This window comes from Herpailurus yagouaroundi, unplaced genomic scaffold (genome assembly GCF_014898765.1).
Source record: "Herpailurus yagouaroundi ecotype Mexico unplaced genomic scaffold, PumYag 100, whole genome shotgun sequence".
NCBI lineage: Eukaryota > Metazoa > Chordata > Mammalia > Carnivora > Felidae > Herpailurus > Herpailurus yagouaroundi.
This window is the reverse complement of record NW_024412391.1, coordinates 16,414,689-16,435,933: the sequence shown is the minus strand read 5'-3', so window position 1 is coordinate 16,435,933 and position 21,245 is coordinate 16,414,689. Positions and strand designations below refer to the sequence as shown.

General features: G+C 48.6%; 2 protein-coding genes across 6 annotated transcripts in view; both read left to right on the top strand.

Annotated features, from left to right (window-relative positions):
• The window catches only part of KLHDC10 (kelch domain containing 10), a 70,931-nt gene extending 50,387 nt beyond the window's left edge, over positions 1 to 20,544 (top strand). For 2 of the 3 annotated variants that reach the window (XM_040471974.1, XM_040471975.1), the window contains 4 exons: positions 912 to 978; positions 1,509 to 1,556; positions 4,080 to 4,219; positions 4,854 to 9,972. In XM_040471974.1, coding sequence (XP_040327908.1) covers positions 912 to 978; positions 1,509 to 1,556; positions 4,080 to 4,219; positions 4,854 to 5,063 — 465 coding nt within the window. In that variant the 3' untranslated portion in view covers positions 5,064 to 9,972. Of the gene's footprint in view, positions 1 to 911; positions 979 to 1,508; positions 1,557 to 4,079; positions 4,220 to 4,853; positions 9,973 to 20,415 lie in introns of those variants that run through there. The other variant, XM_040471976.1, reaches the window with a different exon arrangement.
• LOC121028345 (translation initiation factor IF-2-like) lies at positions 12,661 to 15,327 on the top strand. Of its 3 annotated transcripts, none has more exons than XM_040471979.1 (2): positions 12,661 to 14,764; positions 15,162 to 15,327. In XM_040471979.1, the coding sequence occupies exon 1, from the start codon at positions 13,072 to 13,074 to the stop codon at positions 13,765 to 13,767; it is 696 nt and encodes a 231-aa protein (XP_040327913.1). In that variant the 5' UTR covers positions 12,661 to 13,071; the 3' UTR covers positions 13,768 to 14,764; positions 15,162 to 15,327. The 3 variants fall into 3 exon arrangements, with proteins under 3 accessions (XP_040327913.1, XP_040327911.1, XP_040327912.1); XM_040471977.1 differs by having other exon boundaries at positions 15,128 to 15,327; XM_040471978.1 differs by having other exon boundaries at positions 15,104 to 15,210.
• Positions 20,545 to 21,245: the final 701 nt, after the last annotated feature.

The window sequence follows — 21,245 nt, the reverse complement described above, 5'->3', positions numbered from 1 at the left end:
GGCCGAACTATGCCTCTGTTACACTTTCCAGTTGACAGTTGTAGTGATCACACACTAAAAACACATGAAAATGAATCCTGGCACAAACTGGATGAGGAAAGAGACCAAAAGGAGGACACAGTAGCTTAAATGGAGAAACCGATGAGAACTGGAGCCACGTTGCTCAGAATGTCCCGCAGAATGTCTCTCATCATCAGTGAGATGTCTAAAAAGAACAGTATTTTTAGGGCTCTGCGTCACTCACTTTAGAAAGCTGTACTCTGAAGGTTTTTATTCATCCATTCCTATGGCATTTCTAAATGCATATCTCCCAGGGAAAATCTAGATTAGGCTACAGAGCTCCTGGTCTGCTCTGGAACCTTATTGATCTTTTTCAAGTTTTGTCAAAACTGCATTCTCATATCTTCTTATGAACAGTTGCTTTTTTCTGGTATAAAAAAAAATGATACACACGTTCATTGCGAAAAATGTGGTAGTTGTAGAATTCCAACTTTTTCACTTCGTTTTTTTTCTGTGATTTTAAAAAATTGGAGTCCTATATCTGCTAGTTTTCAACTGCTTCATTTAATGTTTTTTGCCTTAATATTAGTATTAGGGAAAATCAGAGAAAAGCAAAAGAAACGAAGACTTTTCAACCAAGAATACATGTTTATACAGGTTGTTGTTAAAAATTCAGTTTTCAGGGGTGCCTGGGTGGCTCAGTCAGTTAAGTGTCTGACTCTTCATTTCAGCTCAGGTCATGATCCCAGGGTTGTGGGATCGAGCCCCACATCAGGCTCTGCACTTAGCACAGAGCCTTCTTAAGATTCTCCTTCTCTCCCTTTGCCCCTCTCCTCCACTTACACACTCTTTCTCTAAAAAAATAAGCTAAAGTTATTGATGTGTGTGTATCTTCTCTTTTTCTCCCCAAGATCCATGCATACAACCTTGAAACAAATGCATGGGAGGAAATTGCCACAAAACCCCACGAAAAAATAGGTAAATTTAAATTATTGATTCATTTTTCTTTAATAACTATGCTTTATATTTTTACTTATTTTAGAAGAGAAAAAGTGCTCTTTTTGAGTTATATGACAAGTATAATATCTGTTGTACTAGTATTATAACTTATTTTATTCCTTAGCCCAATTATGCTTCCTCCGCAATTGTGCAGAGACTTTTAATGGGGATTGTTGAGTTCTGTGGAAATAGGGAGATGTGGGTGGGTTAGGAAGCAGGCACTTTGAATCAAGGTCCACCTGTTTTTTGTGGGCATAAGGGCTTGGGAAGGCCATTAGTAACCCCGTTTTGTTCCCCTGGCACCTGAGCATTGTAGTTATGATGGGACTCCGGTGGCTTTAATTTAATGTGAAAAAAGGAAGGGTTGGAGGGACTAATCAATGGTTGCTTAATGCAACAAAGGGATTGTTTTAAGTAAGTTACTCATAGGGTGTCTTTCACCGTGGCACATCACCGTTATTCTGTTCTTTCTTTGGATAATGGGATATTTGTGTTCATGTGTTTGGCAGGTTTTCCTGCAGCCCGAAGATGTCACAGTTGCGTTCAAATAAAAAATGGTAAGTATTCTAAAGAACATTCTAGTTTCATTTTTGTAATCGTATATGCCAAGAACGTCTTCTTTTTTTTATGTTTATTTATTTATTTTGAGAGGGTGAGTGAGAGTGCGTGAGTGGGGGAGGGGCAGAGAGAAATGATGAGAGAGAGAGAAGAATCCCAAGCAAGCTCCATGCTGTCAGCACAGAGCCCGATGTGGGGTTCAATCTCATGAACCGTGAGATCGTGACCCCAGCCAGATTCAATATGCTCAACTGACTGAGCCACCCAGGTGGCTTTATTTCTTAATAATAGCTCCTTCAAGGGGGCATAACTTTGAGAAGAGTCTATTTCTTATAGTTTAAACTTAAAGGGAAACCCATAAAATTATGGTTCTCTCAGCAGTTTTCATCCAGTAACCTAGTGGGGTGTTTGGGTTCCCTCAGTTACCAGAGAACTCAAAAATTGGTGATAAATAAGCTTTTATTACACCACCTGACCTTTCAGCACCTCACCCCAACCAATGTCTGTGGCTGTGGTGGGTAACACTAATGATCTTGACATATAAAATGGACACCTTGGGGCGCCTGGGTGGCGCAGTCGGTTAAGCGTCCGACTTCAGCCAGGTCACGATCTCGCGGTCCGTGAGTTCGAGCCCCGCGTCGGGCTCTGGGCTGATGGCTCAGAGCCTGGAGTCTGTTTCAAATTCTGTGTCTCCCTCTCTCTCTGCCCCTGCCCCGTTCATGCTCTGTCTCTCTCTGTCCCAAAAATAAAAATAAATGTTTAAAAAAAATAATAATAAATAAAATAAAATGGACACCTTGGTGGACAAAGTATTAAAATTACAATAAGTCCTCCAGAGTGGTATTTTCTTTTAATTTTTTTTTTCAACGTTTATTCATTTTTGGGACAGAGAGAGACAGAGCATGAACGGGGGAGGGGCAGAGAGAGAGGGAGACACAGAATCGGAAACAGGCTCCAGGCTCTGAGCCGTCAGCCCAGAGCCCGACGCGGGGCTCGAACTCGCGGACCGCGAGATCGTGACCTGGCTGAAGTCGGACGCTTAACCGACTGCGCCACCCAGGTGCCCCAGAGTGGTATTTTCTAAAGTTTATTCTGTGTTCTGTCAGATGCCAAATAGGACTCTTGGCTCATTCTTTGGCCGTATTACAACAGAGGCATTGTGTGGCTTCAGAAAGCAGCTGAGGCTACTTCATCCGCGTGTGATAAATGACTCCTCTTTGGACAACCCTCCTGTCTTTTAATTTACAACTTCTTTGATCGTTTGGTATACCCCCTTCCATTTTTCCTGGGAGGAAGGTGTGTGTAAATGAATTTGATAGCCTGTATCCTTCCGGCAGTTTTGTTTGGATTTCACTAGGATCATGCTGCCATCTCTAGTACAGAGGTACATTTTATTAGGCTCCTGCTTTCTCGGTAGGATTTATAGATAGTGGCGTTGTTCAGCTTTGCTTCTGGAAGAAGCAAAGCTGTACCTTGCTTTGGAGCTGAACTTTTCTTGAATCTTAGGCCAAAAAGTTTCCAGTGTATTTTGTAGTTTAATGAAGTATTGGCTTAACCCTGATCTAGACCTGAATTAAGACATCTATTCATTTGATTCGTTGAGGCCAGGCAGTATACTAGTGGAGTTCAGCCTTAGTTTGGGGCATTTAGTATGAATGTTTACGTAGACTTTGTTACAAGTCGTCCAGTTATAACTGTCTAATTTTACAAAAACAAAGCAATAACAACGGTAAAAAAAAAAAAAAGAAAGAAAGAAACACCTTTGATTTTGGAGAAGGTTTAAAGAACTTAAAAAACTGTTTAGATCCAATGGGGCTTCAAACTATCCTCTTTTGGCTAAAGAAAATTTGTAAGAACTACTTTTTCTGCCCCCAAATTGAACATTGCAGTGAATGTTTCTCCTCAGGTTAAATGTCTACATAGAAGACGTTTGTCTCTATGGGCAGATAGGTGTCCATCCTTTCTAGAGCATTATTTAAAAGAAGAATTTGTAAACTGGTGACCTGCAGTTATGTTTTGTCTGGCTCACATGTGTATGAAATTTTTTTGGATTAGAATCGAAGTGTTTCACTTAAAAAAAAAAAATCCAGATTTCCAGCTTCTCTCATAAAAACAGATCTGGCAGTTGCTGACCTTAAACTCTACATGGTATCAGTCAGCTGGTGCAGGGCATGTGCGCTCTTCTTATTTGTTTCCCTGGATCTCCTGTTTGTTTATTTTCCCTGGACCTTCTCATTCATTCACTTCCTGTGCCTACAGGTATTTGAATTTGAGGACCCAGACATGAGGCCTGCTTAGAGGCTTGCTGCATCCTTAGTCTTAGCAAAGATCCCAGCATAGTATCCATACTTTAGCAAGGGACAAGACAGCAGCAGGGGAGGACCACCCGGCTAGAGCCGTCTGTAGTAGGGGGGAATCCTCTGAACTTGTCCCCTGTCAGCCTGCCAGGTGATCTACAAAACACGCTGTGGCTGTGGCTCTTTTCTTTGGTGTGATCATGGGTCTCTCTCTCTTCTTGATAGATGTGTTTATTTGTGGGGGCTATAATGGAGAAGTGATCCTGGGAGACATCTGGAAGCTGAATCTGCAGACTTTTCAATGGGTGAAGCTCCCAGCTACCATGCCAGAGCCAGTTTATTTTCACTGTGCAGCTGTTACACCAGTAAGTTTTTGTTTTCATATCTTCCTTACATAGTTGCAGATGATAAATCTTTACAGTGATATTAGCGAGAAAAAAAGATTCTGATATTACCAACCTTGGATAAAGAATGTGTTTCTAAAACTTTCTTCTAGACAAAGCCAGCCCTTCTTCTGAGAAGAGGGGAGAAAAACCATCATACACAGTTTAAAAGAGCAGCAGAAATATAAAAGAAATGCTGTGCGTGGCATTTAGGCCCCTGCAGTGACATAAAAGGTGTTTTCTGGGAGGGCAGGATAGCTCTAGCCCCCCGATGCCTTGTTCTTAAAGATCCCACCAGTTTCTCAAGGCAAAGACCTTTATTTTCATCTTTGTGTTCCTAGTGTTTGGCACAATGAATACTTAATATAATGTCACTTTAATGTTCATTGAAGTAAAAGAAAAAAAAAAAGAAAAAAGCTACAGTTTTCCCCTAGTAAACTCATTTATTATTTAAACGCCTCTTGATCTCTGCACTATGTTGGGATCAGTGAGAAATTCTTTTTGTTTTGCCCCGTCTCCATTTGGCCTACTGTGCACTTTGTCGCTGACTCTTCAGCCTAAGTTACCTGCTTCTCTCCCATTTGAATTTGTCCTCTTGACTGCCGTCTGTTCATAGGCTGGTTGCATGTACATTCATGGAGGAGTGGTGAACATCCATGAAAACAAACGGACTGGGTCACTGTTTAAGATCTGGCTGGTGGTGCCGAGCCTGCTGGAACTGGCATGGGAGAAGCTGCTTGCAGCCTTCCCCAACCTAGCAAACCTCTCCCGCACACAGCTTCTGCACCTTGGACTCACACAGGGACTCATCGAGCGCTTGAAATGAGGATGTCTGGACTGTTCATTGATACTGGAAATGTTAATTTAAAGAGACTCCTTTATTTATGGGCAGTGTAGAATTGGTTACCCTGATCAAGGCCTTATTCAGAAAATACATCAGATGCCTTTCTGTAAATTGGTTTTAAGTTTATGGCAATCTCACTTTCCCTCGTGCTTCTTTCTTTGCTTCTCTCCCTCCTGCCTCAACACACACACATACTCACATACTCCCTCTTCCTGTATGGACTTGAGGGAAAGTCTGAAAGTACCTTAACAATGTTATGAATCATGATCAGATAAAGAATTTTTTAAAGGATCTCTGAAACTATGACCATGTCAGCCAGTGCTCCACAAATTAAAGCAGCATCATTGACAAAAACAAATAAAATTTTAAAAAATGTAAATCCAGCAACAACAACAACAAGAAGGCTGACCTTGAGAGTTGTGCAGGTTACATGCCAACCTAGACGTCAAACTTACTGTTTTCCAAGACGCCTCTAATTGCGTGGCTGGATCTGATGGCAGCACCGGCTGACATCTTGCTGCATCGATACCCAAACCCATCCTTTGACTTTGGAGGAAAGTCAGGCGGCTCAGCAACTCTTGATCAGTGATTTCTTTCCACATTCTTCTGGTGCCAGCAATGGTTAGATTTGGCTGTCAAAAGGCTTGTGTGTGTGTGTTGTAGTTGTGCTGTTTATTGTTGCTCTTAGAAATTATGGCACCAAGAACGTTTCAAATCAAGGAATTGATGGTGGTCAAAGTTCTTTGTTCTGGGCAGTTTTGAAATTCCCTTGTGCTTATAACTGGTTTCAAGTATCTCTGACTTCTTCGTGGGGGGACTTGTAGACCCTAAATATGTGGCATAAACGCCATGGGGCGTAAAAGTAAGCTTGTGAGAGGCCAGAAAAGAGCAAGGCGGGGAGGGCTTCAGCTCCAGGCTGTGAGCTTTGACCATCATATTGGCCGTTTCCTTTTCAGAACTTGAACACTGGGCCATGCACCTGCCATTTTCTCAGGCAGTGGGTTTTATCTCTAGAAAGCCAACTGGCCCTTGATTTTTCCCTTAGCTTATTGCCTCTTTTTTGTCTGCTTTAATGTGCATGGTGCTGTGAGTAATTGTCTAGTTATTGGATAAAAGGTCTTGGGGGAAAAGCCACAGGCCATCCTTCCCAAAGAACTATTGTTTTCAAAACTAGCATGAGGAAGGAATGAAGCTGAAGATCATTAGTTTTTTGGTGTGACATTTTAGTTCTGGTTTGTTTTGTATTTTCACTCTAAAAAAAGGGGTGACCTGAATTTTCACTTCTTTGCCATCAGGCTGCTAGAGTAGTTGAGCAAGTCACTGAGACGTGAACATTTGGAAGTCCTCAGGTGTACGAAAGGTGCGGAAGGCATACAAGAAGGCACAGTGCTGATCATCCCGTTGGTCACCTCACAACAGGAGACTCAGACGGGAGATTTGGGACACATTTTTCCTTTAAGTGCCTCTTTTTCACTTAGCTTTTAAAGTTACTCTTCTTTTTTCCTTCATCCCAGAAGGGATCTCTTTAGCTCATGTGTGGATTTAAAATCACCTTTGAGTTATGGCTAAAAAGTCACCCTCCAGTGTTGAGTTCTGGGGAAGAGAAAACTGTGGTCTCTAGACTTGGACTCTTAACTTCCATGCCTTATTAGAACATCCCGTCCATGTTGGGTTGAGTTCATGGAGCCCAAATTCTGCAAGGTCTTATGATACCACTCACCTGTGAGTTTGGGTCCTTTCGGGGGAATGATGGGTGTGGGGCAGAGGCAGGACAAGGAGCAACTCCTCTAGAGGTCCCACCCCCATCTTGCCACGACCAAGTCTGTTTGACATTTAACCTCTTACCGCCCACTGCTAAGCTTACTCCAGTGAGGAGCTCTCTCCGGAGCAAGTCAGGTTGAACAGCCCCATGAGTTCAAAACAAAGCTTTACCGCACGACTCCAGCCTGGTCTCTGGATATTCGGTGGACTATATCCAGTTAAATAAGCTGTGCGGTCTAGGGTGGCGAAAGGGTATTTGTCATGGATTTACGTAGGGACCAAAGCCTCAGTGCTCAGCCTCTGTGCTTACCCTTCCGTGCTCCTTGGGAAATAAGCAGGTCTCTAGCTTTGCTACACTGGAGAGCTAGAAAGAGAGTCTAGTTCAGTCCACACTTGCTAGCAAAAAAGATTTAAGCCTTCTGAGGGCAGTCTTCTTTGAGGTAGACTTTGGAGGCCTGACATCCAAGACCTTGTGTGTGACATTTTTATAAAAGTACATACCCTTGGTCTAAAGTGTCTTCTTTTCATATAACACTAGTGAAAGCAATGTAGAATGACCAGCTCTGAGTGCTATAGAACCACACATATGCACATGTTCTGGATGCCAAATGAGACTGTGTGTATGATGACTTAAATATAGATGAGCAGAATTTTATATAGGGGGTCCCCGACCATTTAGTATCCCTATAACCAGCACCCTGAATTCCTGACACTGTTACTTGGTTTAGGAAAGTTTATGCCTGCTGCTCCTCTGCCTCTTTGAGGTACTCCCTGCCATCTTACTGCAGTCCTGTAAATTTAAGTGCAATATATAGAAACACATATGGATATATACAGATTATATATAGGGTGTAACTATAAAGCAGGTAGACTACTTTTTTTTTTTCTTTTTTTTTGAATCTGCCTTGGGGAAAGCCAGCTCATTCCTTTAGAGTCAACTTATACCAAGAATTTGAGATGTGACCAGCTAGCGTAAGCCAACTCTTGGTCAATCTGGATTTTCAGGTCCTTGTTTTCTTACTCCAGTTCTTAAAGACTTCTTATTCCTTGGGTTTGTTAGAGTTGAGACTTTCCCCCAGTCATCTTTTGTACTGTCTCATGTTTGCATATCTTACTACATTTCTTGCCCACGAAAAAAGGAAGTCTACCTGTAAGGAATTTCTGAATGGAGAATTAAAATCTAATATTTAATACTGTCAGCTTTCCCATGTACATACTAATTTATCTGTGAATATAAGACTTTATTAAACGAAGAAAATGAGGCTTTCTTCATTTAATAAAATATTTTCCACATTCTGGAAAATCTTATTAACCAATATAGAATAGAATGAAATTTTCACTGTTCTTCAGGGGCCAAACTGAAATCCTTTCCACTGGCAGAGTTTTTTTTCAGGGCCCTCGTGACATGGTGTAAAAATTTGCTCTAAATTATTCATGTCCATCACATAGCTAGATTTAAACATATGATGATAAACATTAACATTTCTAAGCAAAAGGTTTATTAACAGTGACCTTTGGTTACCCAGAGTAGCAAGAGTAAAGCACAGATAATTGAAACTCATAGATAATCAGTGTTTCAACTTTTCTATCAAACAATTGATCCATTTATATTCTTCCTCCTCCTTACCCCTTTCCCACAAGCACCTCCTTTTCAGTGGAGTAGGGCTAATAAGTAGTTAGAAATGAAAACGAAGAGTCACGGAGGGCTAGAAACCAGCAAGCATATAGGCAGCCCTATTAGCTGTAATTGTCAATTTGATGACAGCTGTTGAATGCTGAAATTAGGACCCACGGGTGGTAATCCTGAGTTGAGATGTTAACTCTTCACTCCTCTGCTTCGGCACGGTTTTCCTGCCCTGAGTTCTAGGCTGTCTCTCCTATAACCACCAAAGAACTCTTAGCACCTAGAGGAAGAAAAAGCTGCTGTGTGTGATGCAGAGGGAATCCCATCATTTGAACACATTTCTTTGGCTCTTGACAAATACTTGCTTTTCCTCTGTTCTTGCAGGAGCCTTATTTTTTCCTTTGGGAATTCCTTTTCCAGCCATATAGCTTGGCATGTAGGAAAAGGTTGAATTACCCTGTAAGTCTGTGTTGGTCTTAATTCTGTAAAACCAGTTTGTTTTTATGTGGTCTTACAGATGTTTAGCAGGTGGCACCGTTACTATAAATCGTCTACCTGCCAGCACTCTGATGTAGCACAAGAAGCCGTTTTCCTTATTCTTCATTGTTCTGGCGTTGAGCTCCAGGCCGGATGAGGGCTTACGGTCCCGTGATCGCGAGCTCCAAAAACTGGTCACTGTTAGCTTAAAGTGCTTTGGTTCCCCAAATTCCTCGGGACTCTAGGGGCGTTGGCAGGGCCTGAGGCCGGCTTCGTAGAGCTCTGTACCTCCCGTGTGTGCCGCCGCGGGTCGTGCCCAGTGATGCTGCTTCCTTTCTGAGGTCACCGGGTTTGGTGGGAAGCGACCTCTTATCTTACCTTGTGTTACAAAAAGGAGTTCTGAGTCGTGCTTCAAAAGTGGTACCATTTTTTTAGTTGTAATTTTCATGATTTTATTTTTTTTCACTTCATAGAAGTTTTTGAAAGGCCCTGCTTAGTCAGTGCGCAGGGTGAGTCCGAGGCAGTCTCACTGAACTGTAGTGATTGCTGTTTTACTAGTTGCACATTTAGAATACAAAGGAGGCATCAGAAACACACTGACTTTCTCTGAAGCCGCTTCCTTGTACACAGAGTCTGAGCAGGGACAGCGCCAGGCATTTCCCTGTAAAGGCACCTGCCGATGAGGATTTGACTGGAAGAACCTAGGCAAGAAAGGGGAACCTCTCACGCAGTCTCTGAGGGCAGGCCTGGGCTTGGCTCTTTGTACAGGGTGTGCTTAGGCCACACACGATGCTTGCCTTACTGTAAAGCTATTTGCCACAGTCCTGTTAAATAGTGTGGAAGTCCTTTCGCAGTCTGGTGTGCATGCCATATGATCAGGACAGCTTTTCCACCTTATTTGGTCTCCTACGAGCACGTAGGAAAAATAGTGAATTTACCCTAAAATGTCCAATCTGTATTTATGTACCTTGTCAGTGTTTTGCTGTTGGTTTTCTAAAACAATCTGATCAATAAATCTTATCCAAATCTGTTTGGCTCAAGGCTACCTTGATTGTGGGACGGTGATTTGCGTGTATGCGAGCTCACCTCTATGACGTAAGCATCAGTCTGCCCGCCTCCGCCACCCCTTTCCCACCCACCAGGGTGCACTTTTCTCTGTAATTAATATCTGTGAGTCATCTGCCTTCCACCGCCGCCTGCTGTGGGTCCCTCTCTCTGCTCACCATCTGGGACTCCTGGACCTACAACCGTCCCCTCAACAGAACGCTCTTCCCCTCAGGACACCAGCAAGGGAGCGAGTGACTGTGGGGCAGACCACACTCCCTTTTCCTGTCCCGTTCTGTATATTCCCCAAACTCCCACTAGCCAAGTCTGTACGGATGTCTCAAGGCTTTTCTGAAGAGTTGGAGGAGCTACAGGGAATTCAAAGGGAAGATGTGAATCTTTACATACAGAGTCACAACTGTCTCTGAGTCAAGGAAAAAACCCCAGGAGGAGCTGAGCCCTTCCCAGGGGGTCCTTTGGGGATGAAACCACAGTTCCTGGTTCTTGCCTCGGTCTTCCAGGTGCTTCTTTCTCCAAAACCTCTGCTTTGTATCGCTTCACCCTCTGCTAGGATCCCTCTCCCAGCAGTGCTTTTCTTCAGGCTCTGAAGTCCGGTGTAGGTGTGGACACTCCCAAGTCTGGTCACTTTTAAGGTCTCTCGTCCAGAATCGCACATATGCCTCTTAGTTTTCATCGACAAACTGTTGGATCAAATATACCTTCCTGGGACAAGTAATCTTCGATATTCTGCCATAAATTGACCAGAGGAAAACATAACAATTTCTACCCCCTAATTTATAGGGCTCCCCAGCCCACGTTACAGTTAATACGCAGAGCACATTCATTACGCAGAGCATTCTCGTTTCCTTTGCTTTATTTCTCCTACGTCTTCTGAAGTATACTCCCGTGAGGCCCATCAGGGGCAAGAAGTGGACCCTGTGCCTTTTATACTTTAGACCAGCCAGAGCTTTGAAATGAACTCTTGTTGGTATCTAATTCGGTTCTTAGTTAAGCCCCGTCTTAGCTTGGGTGGGAAGAGGTTTCAGTGGCTTAGTTGGTTTGGGTGGTTTTGTTCTTCCAGTTACACGTGTAAGATTCTAGTTTGTCAGAATGCTGTTACGAAGCTCTTATAACTGAACAGTAGGACCACAATTCTCTTGCAGTTAATCTTTGGTAGTAGTTGCTTGATGGGAGACGACACTGGTAAAACCATCCAGTTTCCATACTTACCTTCAGATAAAAGGCCCAGCTTCCAGACCAGCGCAAAACCAATGGTTTCCTGCGGTGATGGAAATGTTCCATATTTGCGCTGTCCAGTATGTGGTAGCCACTGGCTATTCAGCACTTCAGATGTGGTTAGTGTGACCGAAGAACTACAATTTTCATTCCATTTAATTTTCACTTCTGTAAGTATAAGCTGTTACGCGTAGCTAGCGGCTACCTCAGTACAGTGCTGGAAGGAGATGGCCCGGAGAGCTGGAGAACCAAGGCTTGGTTAGCTCTTGGCTCTCGGCTCAGTCCTTGTTACTGTGTGGCTGCAATAATGTGTGAGGTGCTTTGAAGCATGCCTGGGGTATTTACCGTTCTCGCTCTCTATAGTTGATGGTACAGGAAAATGAAGACGAAGTATTTACTAAAAGTTACAAAATTAACCAATAAAGAAAGTAAGAGGACGAGACAAGGGAAGTGGGGTGACATAGGTGAGAGCTAAATCCTCATGTTCCATGGCAGGAAGGTAATATACAGAATGTCTCAAATTAAGCACTAACCAGGAAAGCATATTGACTAGAGGCATAAAGGAAGGTACCAGAAAACACAAACAAAAACAGCCAAAAGAGCTGACAGTGGTAAGGTGGCCCGGGAGATGTAGGGGGCCACAGCAGGGACTGCTGGCTTTTTCAAGTATGTTCACGGTTTTTGTTCGTTTTTTTTCCCCCTTTTCTCTCCTTTATAAACCAGAACCCTTCATGACTCTTTCGATTTAGCCCTTTTTCAGGATACTGTGAATCTGGGTCCGTTCTGACCAAATCAGGCTGTAAAAAATTGGGTGATTCAAAGGGCAGGGCTGGAGTATTAGTATTTTTAAGTTCTTCATTGATTAAGAGGTAGCCTGACTGGTATTTGGAAATCTTCGATTTAAAAGCCAATCTTGGAAGCCGGTAGGAGAAAAAAAAAAAATCCAGGAGAGGGAGAGAAAAAAAAAAAAAGTCTCAAGATTTAATTGTTGCCCGAAGACCATTCCTCACCATCCTGTCCCTTCATAAAATCAAGCAAGATAAGACATTATTTTAGAGGCTTTTTCTGTCATCCACTCCACAGTGAGGGGAGGGGAGGTGGAAGGCTTCTGAGCGATACACAGAGCAGACCCGGCAAACCCACCCATCCTGCACAGGCCTTGGGGTCTGGCCTCGAAGTCTCCGGTGGAAGAGGGAGACACTTTTCTCAAATCCTCAAACACACGAGTGACCTTTCCAGTGGTCCGCCTAACAGGAGGGCCTCCGCAGCTCTCCTAGGAAGGAAGGCGCGGAGCTCAGCTCAGGCAGACCGGGCAGTGACCAGCCCAGCCCAGCCCAGCCCAGGGCTGCGAAGAAGAGAAGGACAGAGACAGCTGGGAGCTCCGGCCTCTTGCTATTTCAGGAGCCCACACCCGGCCTGGAGCTGTAGGGTGGCTGTGCCCATGGCAGCTGTGCAAAGAGAAAGCCAATGTTACTCAGTCCGCGTCACCTTAGACCACACCGGTCAGTTCGTCCCTCTTGCACCTTCCACCGAAAGCTGCCCGGCTACTGGAGCCCAGGTGGCTCTCCCTGCGACGGCCAAGGATGTCTACAAGAGCTCCTCCACTTGAAGTGAGCGAACTTACTTGCTCCGGCCTCCGCCAGGCATCTGGGGTCTCATTTACTCCCTGAGCCTCACCCTGGGGGAAAAGGTAGAGAGCGTGCACTGCAACAGCCAAGATCAGATCCTGGCTCAGGATGCTGGCAACTGCCCTTGTCCCCTCCCCCCCCCCCCAAAGGAAGAGGCCCACTTGCCACCCACAGAGAGGTGATCCGTAAGAACGGTAACTCGGCCGTTGCGGGGAGTGACATGTACCTAGGGGTGCACCGGCGGCGTCCAGGACTGGAACTCCAGCCCTGTTCCCCCCACCGCCAACCTCACCACCTCGGAGCCCACCCAGCCTGTGCCTCCTTGAAGCGCCAGCCGCGCCTTTCCCTGCTTCGTTTCTCCCCACCAAAGCGGTACTGGAATGTTAAGCCTGGAGGGCTGACCCCCACTTGGTGGCAAGCCAAGCGCAGTGACGTGCCTGCAGAGAGAGTTACCCAGATCCGCAAAGCCCGGAGAAGGGGTGGCCTTGCCTGCAATCCCCCGCCCCAGAACGGTCGCCCTCCGGGGCCCTGGAGCCCTGGGCTGGCGGCGAGGGCGGCCTGGCCGCCGCCGCCTCCCCCGCACGAGCGAGGCCCGCAGCCGGTTTCTCTCCCTGCGGCGCGCCGGCCTCGGGCCCGCGACCTCGCGTCCCGGGGCTTCTCTGCCTCCCCCTGGCGGGCAGCGGCAGCCGGCGGAGCTCAGCCGGGAGGGGGCGCCCGACCCCCGGCCCGAAGGCGGGAGCGCGCGGTGCGCAGGCCGGGGTCGGCGCCGGCGCGCGCCCGCTCGGACCGCTCAGTAAGTGAGCACCTAGTACGCACCGGCGCGGGGCCGGGAGCCGGCCGGGCCAGGCGGCGGGGAGCACGCCTGCCTTCAGGGAGCTTCCATGGGAGGCGGGGAGCGGGGAGACAGCTGCTGTGAAGAAGCACGAGCGGCCGGACACGGACAAGTTAGGGAGAGCCTCCCCGAGGATGCAATGACTGCGCGCCAGGAGCTAGAAAGCACATGAGGGAGAATGCCACTACATCAAGGGGCCAGAGCATTCCAAAGACAAAAACCCGGCCCCTGGCGTCTTCTGGAAGGGGAAGAAGCCGCGTAGCGGGAGGACGGGAACCCGGGAGGGGAGGCCAGGGAAGCAAGGAGAGGCAGGCTGGGCAGATGATGGAAGAGCCGGGCAAAGCGTCTGGTTTTCATTCTAAGATCAACTGGAAGCTGGAAGGCAGAGGACGAACCGATCCCCCCCCGCTGCCGAGGGAGGGTGCCAGAGGAAGCGGGGCCCTCGGTTGGGAGGCCACGGCAGCGGTGCGAGCAGGGTGAGGGTGCTTTGGGCCAGGTCACAGAGCGGGGCTGGACGTCGGCTCCCATCGCTCCCTCACCCTCCGCCGGGCGCCCTGGTGTCGTGACCGACCGACCACCGCCGAGCAGAGGCCGGCGAGCCCGGGCCGCACGACAAAGACTCCGCCAACACCCCGCACCGGCGGGGAGGAAGCCCGGGCAGGCAGAGCGCAGGCGGACGTGGAGCCCGGGGCGGGGGGGTGCGGAGTAGCCTCCAGACCCCTCTCCACTAATCTCAGGGCGCGGAGCCGCCGTCCGCGGCCCACGCCTAGTTGGAGAGCCTACTTGGAGAGCCTCTCGGGGGTAGAGCGGGGAACCGCTCCGAACCGGAATGATCTGGTTTAGAGCGGCTGCCTTCCCCTCCTCCCTCCCTCTCCCCCAGCCGCCCGCCCTCCCCTTCAGCGACTGGCTGGTTTTTGCCGCAGTCCCTGACCAAGGTAAACAGAAGAGGGAAGTGGGAAGAATGCTTCGTTTCCATGGCAACCCAGAGGGCAGTCGGTGCGGCGCTCTTGGATGTGCTTCAGGGGAAGAAAAGGCTCACTGGAAAAGCAACAGGGAGACCGGCCCCTTCCACAGACGCACGGTGGGGGATTGTTCTGGAACGCGGTGTGGGCCTGGATGGAGGGAGGAGCGGGGGAGAGGAGTCAGGCACCATCCGTGCAGTGGCAGATGAGCGGGGAGGGCCAGGGACACATCAAAAAAACAACCGCACATGCTGTTGTGACAGCTGTCGCTCAGTGGCTCCATCCCCACACCTAGGGGCCAGAAAACAGGGATGGCGGAGATCTCAGAGCCTCCCCAAGTGTGCACCTGGTTGTCCCTTTCCAGAAAAATCCTTCCGTGGGGCAGCTCAGCCGGAGGGCAGCCACAGAGGCTGGATCCAGAGCCTCAAGGCCATAGATAGGTTTTGTCTGAAACAGAGAAACCCACCGTTCTCCTGCTGCAGAGTGAGCTGGAGGTGCCCACCCTCCGCCCTCCAGGGGACAGGTGCTTTCCATTTGTCGCCACGTCACTCCAGCTGCCGACCACAACTCCTGCACGCTGAGGGCATCAGAAACCTCTTCTGGTTTCCAGGCTTCATAAGAGATTCGTCAGAAACTGGCTCCACCTCAGGCATGGGCTTTCCTGGCTTGGGGCGGGGGCGGGGGTGGGGGGGGGGGGGGTTCACTGTTCGGCTCTCACCTGTGTAGGCAGAAATGGGAGAAAACCTGGGACAGAAGGAGGTGGGAGGCAGTAAGCTTCCTGCCCCCCGCCAAGCAGAAAGAACGTGGATGCTTTGTGGGAAGCTGGAGGGAGGTGCCTCAGTTTCCCGGGGCAGATGCATCGAGAACCCTGGCAGCGGGACTATAGGCCTGGGAAGTGTTCACCTACACGTCGTGCAGTCCACACCCTTCTCCTTGAGTGGGCCCTTAGACGCTGTGGTCTGCCTGGAAGACGCCTTCAGGACAGGACCCAGGGCTGGGAGGGAACACCTGCAGAGAACAGGATCGACAGACTTGGCTTTTCCCTTGCAAAACACCCCGAAGTGCCAGGTTTACTCAGCTCTTTCCATGGCTCATGGATTCCAAATTTCTGTGACCTTAACTCCTGCCTCTGCCCCTTTGCTCGTTCTATTCCAGCTCCCCTTTGCTGTTCCTTGACCAGTCAGGTTTCCATGCCAGGTCCATGGCACTGGCTGTGCCCTGGAAAGCTCTTTCTCCAGCATCCACGTGGCCAATCTCTCGCCTTCAGTTCTTTATTCAAATGTCATCTCAACGAGGCAGGGCCAGGGTGAGGTAAACAAGGCAACACGGTCTTCCCTGACCCTTGGTTTAAATTGTATGTTTCCAGGGGCTCCTGAGTGGCTCAGTCACTTAAACGTCCAACTTCAGCTCAGGTCATGATCTCGCAGTTCATGGGTTCGAGCCCCGCGTCGGGCTCTGTGCTGACAGTTCAGAGCCTGGAGCCTGCTTCAGATTCTGTGTCTCCCTCTCTCTCTGCCTCTCCCCTGCTTGCCCTCTGTCTCTTGCTCTCAAAAATAAATAAAACATTAAAAAAATATTTTAAAAATTGTGTATTTCCACCCCCACTAGATCTCCCTTATCTCCTTCACACCCTGTCACTTGTCATTTATCTTGTTTATTGTCTGACTGCCTCTGTTAGAATGGAAGTGCCAGGAGGGCAGGCATTGTCTCTGTCATGCGCCAAGAGGTCTCCACCACTGCAGGAGGTGCATTGGGAGGGGACGTAGGGACGGTGGTGCAGAGAAGGGGGGAAGGGACCACCGCTTAGAACCACACTGGCTCTTGTGTCAAGGAGCCTCGACACCTGCGACCAGGGGCTCCTGTCCCTCTGCCTCAGGAGGCTACCGCTGTGCCTCTCCTCGGCGCAAAGTCTCCTGTAGCCAACTGGCAACAGCAGGTTCTAACAATCCGTCAGGCAAACCCCCCACTTGCAGTGTGTCACCTTCAATTTCCTGCCTGCCTGCCTCTTTCCTGATTGACCTGATAAAATTCGGGACAGCTTTTATTGCTTTTGGCAAAAAACTGCCGTTAAGATTTACAGAGCCAAAAGCCGGTACAATGTAATCTTCAGAGTAATTTACACAGTGAGTTTCAAAAGATGAAAAGTTAGCATTTCAGAGGTAATTTCATAAAAGGGATTATCAGATTAATCACCGTGTCAATTTAATAGTGGTGTCTCCAATAATTAATTAGCTTTCTCGGGAGTCAGCAATGCAAAAAGGGACTCTAAGAGGAATAGAAATGGCTGTGTCAGACAGTAAGTGTGTTTTGGGCGATAGATCTTGAGACACTTCGCCTCGGAATTGCCTCCGCGGAATGTCTGGCATATGGGTTCTGCGGCTCAGAGACGTCATAAGAGAAGAAAAGCGCTGGGAGCGCCCAAGTCTCCGGGAGACCTTTTGGATGTGCCGGGCTGAGGCTTGGCTGCACCTGCTGAGTGAAGGCCACCCGGCCACGTGTTGCATCGTCCCATGACACCTGGAAAATGTGTCTAACCCCGCTGTGCGTTGACAGGCTGCTCTAGATGGGGAGAGCCAGGTGTGAGTTGCAGCCTGCTTGTGAAATCACCCGTGAGAATTCTGAGCCGGAATACCGCCAGGGACACACGCAGTCCGAACAGCGACATAGCCATGTGGCGCTCAGTCGGCCGCCACAGGTCAGGGCAAGGCTGTGTCTTCAGTGGGTGTTAACGGGTCCCCCCCCCCCACCTCCTAAAACATAGGTTGGAGTCCTAACCCCCTGGTATCTCAGAATGTGATCATATTCAGAGACGGGGTCTTTTCAGAGGTAATTGAGTTAAAATGAGGTCATTAGGACGGGTCCCCATCCAGTATGACTGGTGTCCCTATAACAAGAGGGTATCTGAGAACAGACACACACGTGTAGGGAGGACAGCACGTGAGCACAGAGAATGGGGTGATGCTTCTGTAAGACCAGAGATTGCCAGCCAACCACCGGAGCTGGGGGAGAAGCAGGGAATGCACCCCCCCCCCCCCCACCAGCCCCAGAAGGAACCGGTCCTGCAGACACCTTGACCTCGGACTTCGAGCCTCCACCACTGTGTGCGAATATGTTCCCCGTGGTTGAAGCGTCTCAGTTTGTGGTACTTTGTTGAGGCTGAATTGGGAAACTAACTCGGGGGGTGGGGGGAGCATTGTGGAGACTTGGGTGTCATCGTTCTTAATAATTGTATTTCTGTGTGTTTTTAAGAGACTTCATCTTTTTTTTTTTTTAGCAGTTTTAGGTTCATAGCAAAACTGAGAAGGTCCAGAGATTTTCCCATGTGCCTCCCCTCCCCCACCCCAGCCTTCCCCTCCAACAACATCCAGCATCAGAGCTGTACCTTGGTGGTGACGGATGAACCCACATGGACACGTGGTTATCACCCAGAGTCCGTGGTTTACCTCGGGGTCCGCTCTCGGTGGGGCCCATTCTGTGGGTTTGGACTGATGATGAGTAAGACACGTATCCACCATCGTACGGTTTCATACACGGTGTTCTCACCGCCCTAAAAATGTTCCACCTATCCACCCCCCCCCCCCCCCCCCGCCAACCCCTGGCAACACCTGATCTTTTTTACTGTCTCTGTAGTTTTGCCTTTTCCAGAACGTCACATAGTTGGAATCAGCTTGGCTTCTTTCACTTAATGATATGCATTCAGGTTTCTTCCATCTCTTTTGATGGTTTGAGAGCTCACTTCTTTTTAGTGCTGAATAATAGTCCATTGTCTGAAGGTACCACGATTGGTCCCTTTCCTGTATTTTCTTCTTTATTTTTCTTTGTTTTTTTTTTTTTTAATTTTTTTTAACGTTTATTCACTTTTGAGACAGAGAGAGACAGAGCATGAAAGGGGGAGGGTCAGAGAGAGGGAGACACAGAATCGGAAACAGGCTCCAGGCTCTGAGCTGTCAGCACAGAGCCCGACGTGGGGCTCGAACTCACAAACCGCGAGACCATGACCTGAGCCGAAGTCGGACGCTCAACCGACTGAGCCACCCAGGCACCCCTGTATTTTCTTTTTTAAAAGATCATTTTGAAAACACCAGCTCAGGACAGAATATAAAGATACGACAAATCCAGGTAGTACGTATAAGAGTATTCTCAATACTTTCTCTTAAAGAATTAGAGACTCGGGGCCTTTCTCTTGGGGTTGCTGACCAGATAGGCTGCGAGCCTGAAGCTGTGGGGGCCAGCAGCCTCTGTTGGAGGAGAGCCTGCCCTGAAGAGAACAAGCCGGCAGGCCCAGGGGGGCCCTGATGCCGCGGGTGCGCCTGGACCGGGGCACTGGCCAGGGCACTTTAGTTACATGAGCTTTAAACAGTACGTGGCTTTGGGTCTCAGTGATTCTACTTAGAATGTGATCTTCTGGGCCTTGCCTTCCTCCTTTCTCAAATGAGGAAATCGAGGGCGCCTGGGTGGCCCAGTCGGTTAAGCACCGGACTTCAGCTCAGGTCATGATCTCACAGTTTGTGGGTTCGAGCCCCGCGTGGGACTCTGTGCTGACAGCTTGGAGCCTGGATCCTGCTTCGGATTCTGTGCCTCCCTCTCTCTCTGCCCCTCCCCCGCTCACACTCTGTGTCTCTCTCTCTCTCTCTCTCTCTCTCTCTCAAAAATAAACATTAAAAAAAAGTTTTTTAAATGAGAAAACCTGCCCTCAAAAGTTGTGAAGATGAGACGTAAGAAGAAACTCAGGGTAACCTGGAAAGTGCCAGAATATCCACAGCTCCATGGTTAGATACTTCCTGAGCAACTGACACCACACGTAACAGCTTGGAAGAAGCTCTCGTCCCAGACTCAGGATCCCCCCACCCCCACCCAGGTGCCACTCACTGGCCCTGTTCACCCCGAAAGCCCCTTGTTGACCTTACGAGGGTGTCTCTCTGGGGTCCGACTTCAGAGGTCACCCTTCAGGGAGGTAGCTTCTTCCCACTGCACTCGGGCCACACCAACCTTTGCGGTCTGGGCTGCTCCTGGGAGGATGATGGCCAGTTCTTTCAGAAAAGGCACTGAAGACCAACATGACAATGACCCCTGGGGCCTGCTTGTGGTGCCTGACCCTTTGAACCGGGCAAGGCTTCCATGGCTATGAAAGAAGCTTCTATGGGCTTCCACAGGCTGTGGAAAAGGAGTCTGAGGAGGGGAGTGGGGTGAGAGGGGGAGCCAGCCAAGTGGCTCAAGGCTGAAAATATATCCTTCGATGGGGAGGTTTACCTCAGACTGCTTCCTCTTCCTTGTCCCTCTTGGGGAGGAAGAGCCTGAGCCCCTTCCTCAGGGCACTTCAGAGCACAGAGCCTGAGCCCCAGGCTCCAGGTTCAACCCTGCCTACTGTGGTGGAGTCCTTCCTGCTCCCCTTTGCCTCTTTTTCCCAGGGACACACCAGATGGGGTAAGGGCCAGTCGGCCATTGCCAGAGGACGCTATGTGGGAATTTAAGGGCTGCCTCCCAGGTCTACACCCTGAAGCTCCCTCTCAGTGGCTCCTTGAAAAAGGGAGACCCAGCCTGAACCACCAGCACTCTTCTCTCTCAACTGTCACCTGCTGGGCACCTTGCCCACTCTGTCTTTCCTTCATAGATTTGAGTTTAGGTTCTCCCCATGAGAGCAAGATGGCCCCAGGAAGAGGACTGGTAAGTCCTACACTTGGACCTGGAGGAGGAATTCAACCAATTTTCTTATCTTTTCAACCAGTGTAATTTATTTCCTGCTCTTAGGCTTTTCCACGTTTCTTCACAGGGAGCCCTCTGTGGTGCCTTGAACTGTCAACCCTTCCCGAAGATGCCATGTTGGAACTGTGGGCCTGGAATAGTTGGAACTGTGGGCCTGCATCCCCATGCAGGAAGCAGATGATATATTAGATACAAGCTGTTTGGGGGGCACAAGTTTGCTTATTTGGGGAAATACATTTTTTGTAAACTTGGATCCTAAAATGGCATAATTGCTCACTCTTCCCCAGGAGGGAAGTCAAGCCCAGATGGTGTGATCCATTTCCCAGGCACTCCGGCAAGGTCACTGGAAGGGCCAGCTGGCGGCTTTCTTGTTATCGTAGAGTTATTTCATTCTTTAACATTTTACTGATTAAAGTCCTTGAATCTCAAGAGACCAGATGGAAGCCAAATAATATAGCTCTTTTGGTTTCCTTTTAATGAGACCGGGGTTGGGAGAGGACTTGGGCACGACAGAGATGGAGAAGCCGTCTGCTGGGTGCCCTGGGACTGGTTGCCCAGAGGGCTTGGTGAGCTGTGATTTCTTTCATCCTCTTCCCTGCAGGGATTCTTGTCAGTCTCTATTTTCCAGAAGACTCTCCTAATGGTTTCTGTAGGACTTTGTGCTTCACAGGCTTCAATTAAAATTTGACTCCGCTTGGGAGGTGGGGAGACTAAGAAGCCTGCCAAGACTTTGGACCCTTAAAGCCCCCAAATCCTCTTGCTCCATGGAGGGTTGGGGGCCGCTTGGCCTACGAGTATGGTGGGGGCTCTGAGGATGTGCTGCTCCCTCCCCTCGATCCTGCTGCCTGGGAGCTAAGGTGCAGACTCAGGTCTGGCGTCCTCTGGATAAGCTTTGAG

Excerpts from the sequence above, each read along its gene's own strand:
- LOC121028345 (XM_040471979.1), top strand. The coding sequence starts at position 13,072 with ATGTACCTAGGGGTGCACCGGCGGCGTCCAGGACTGGAACTCCAGCCC.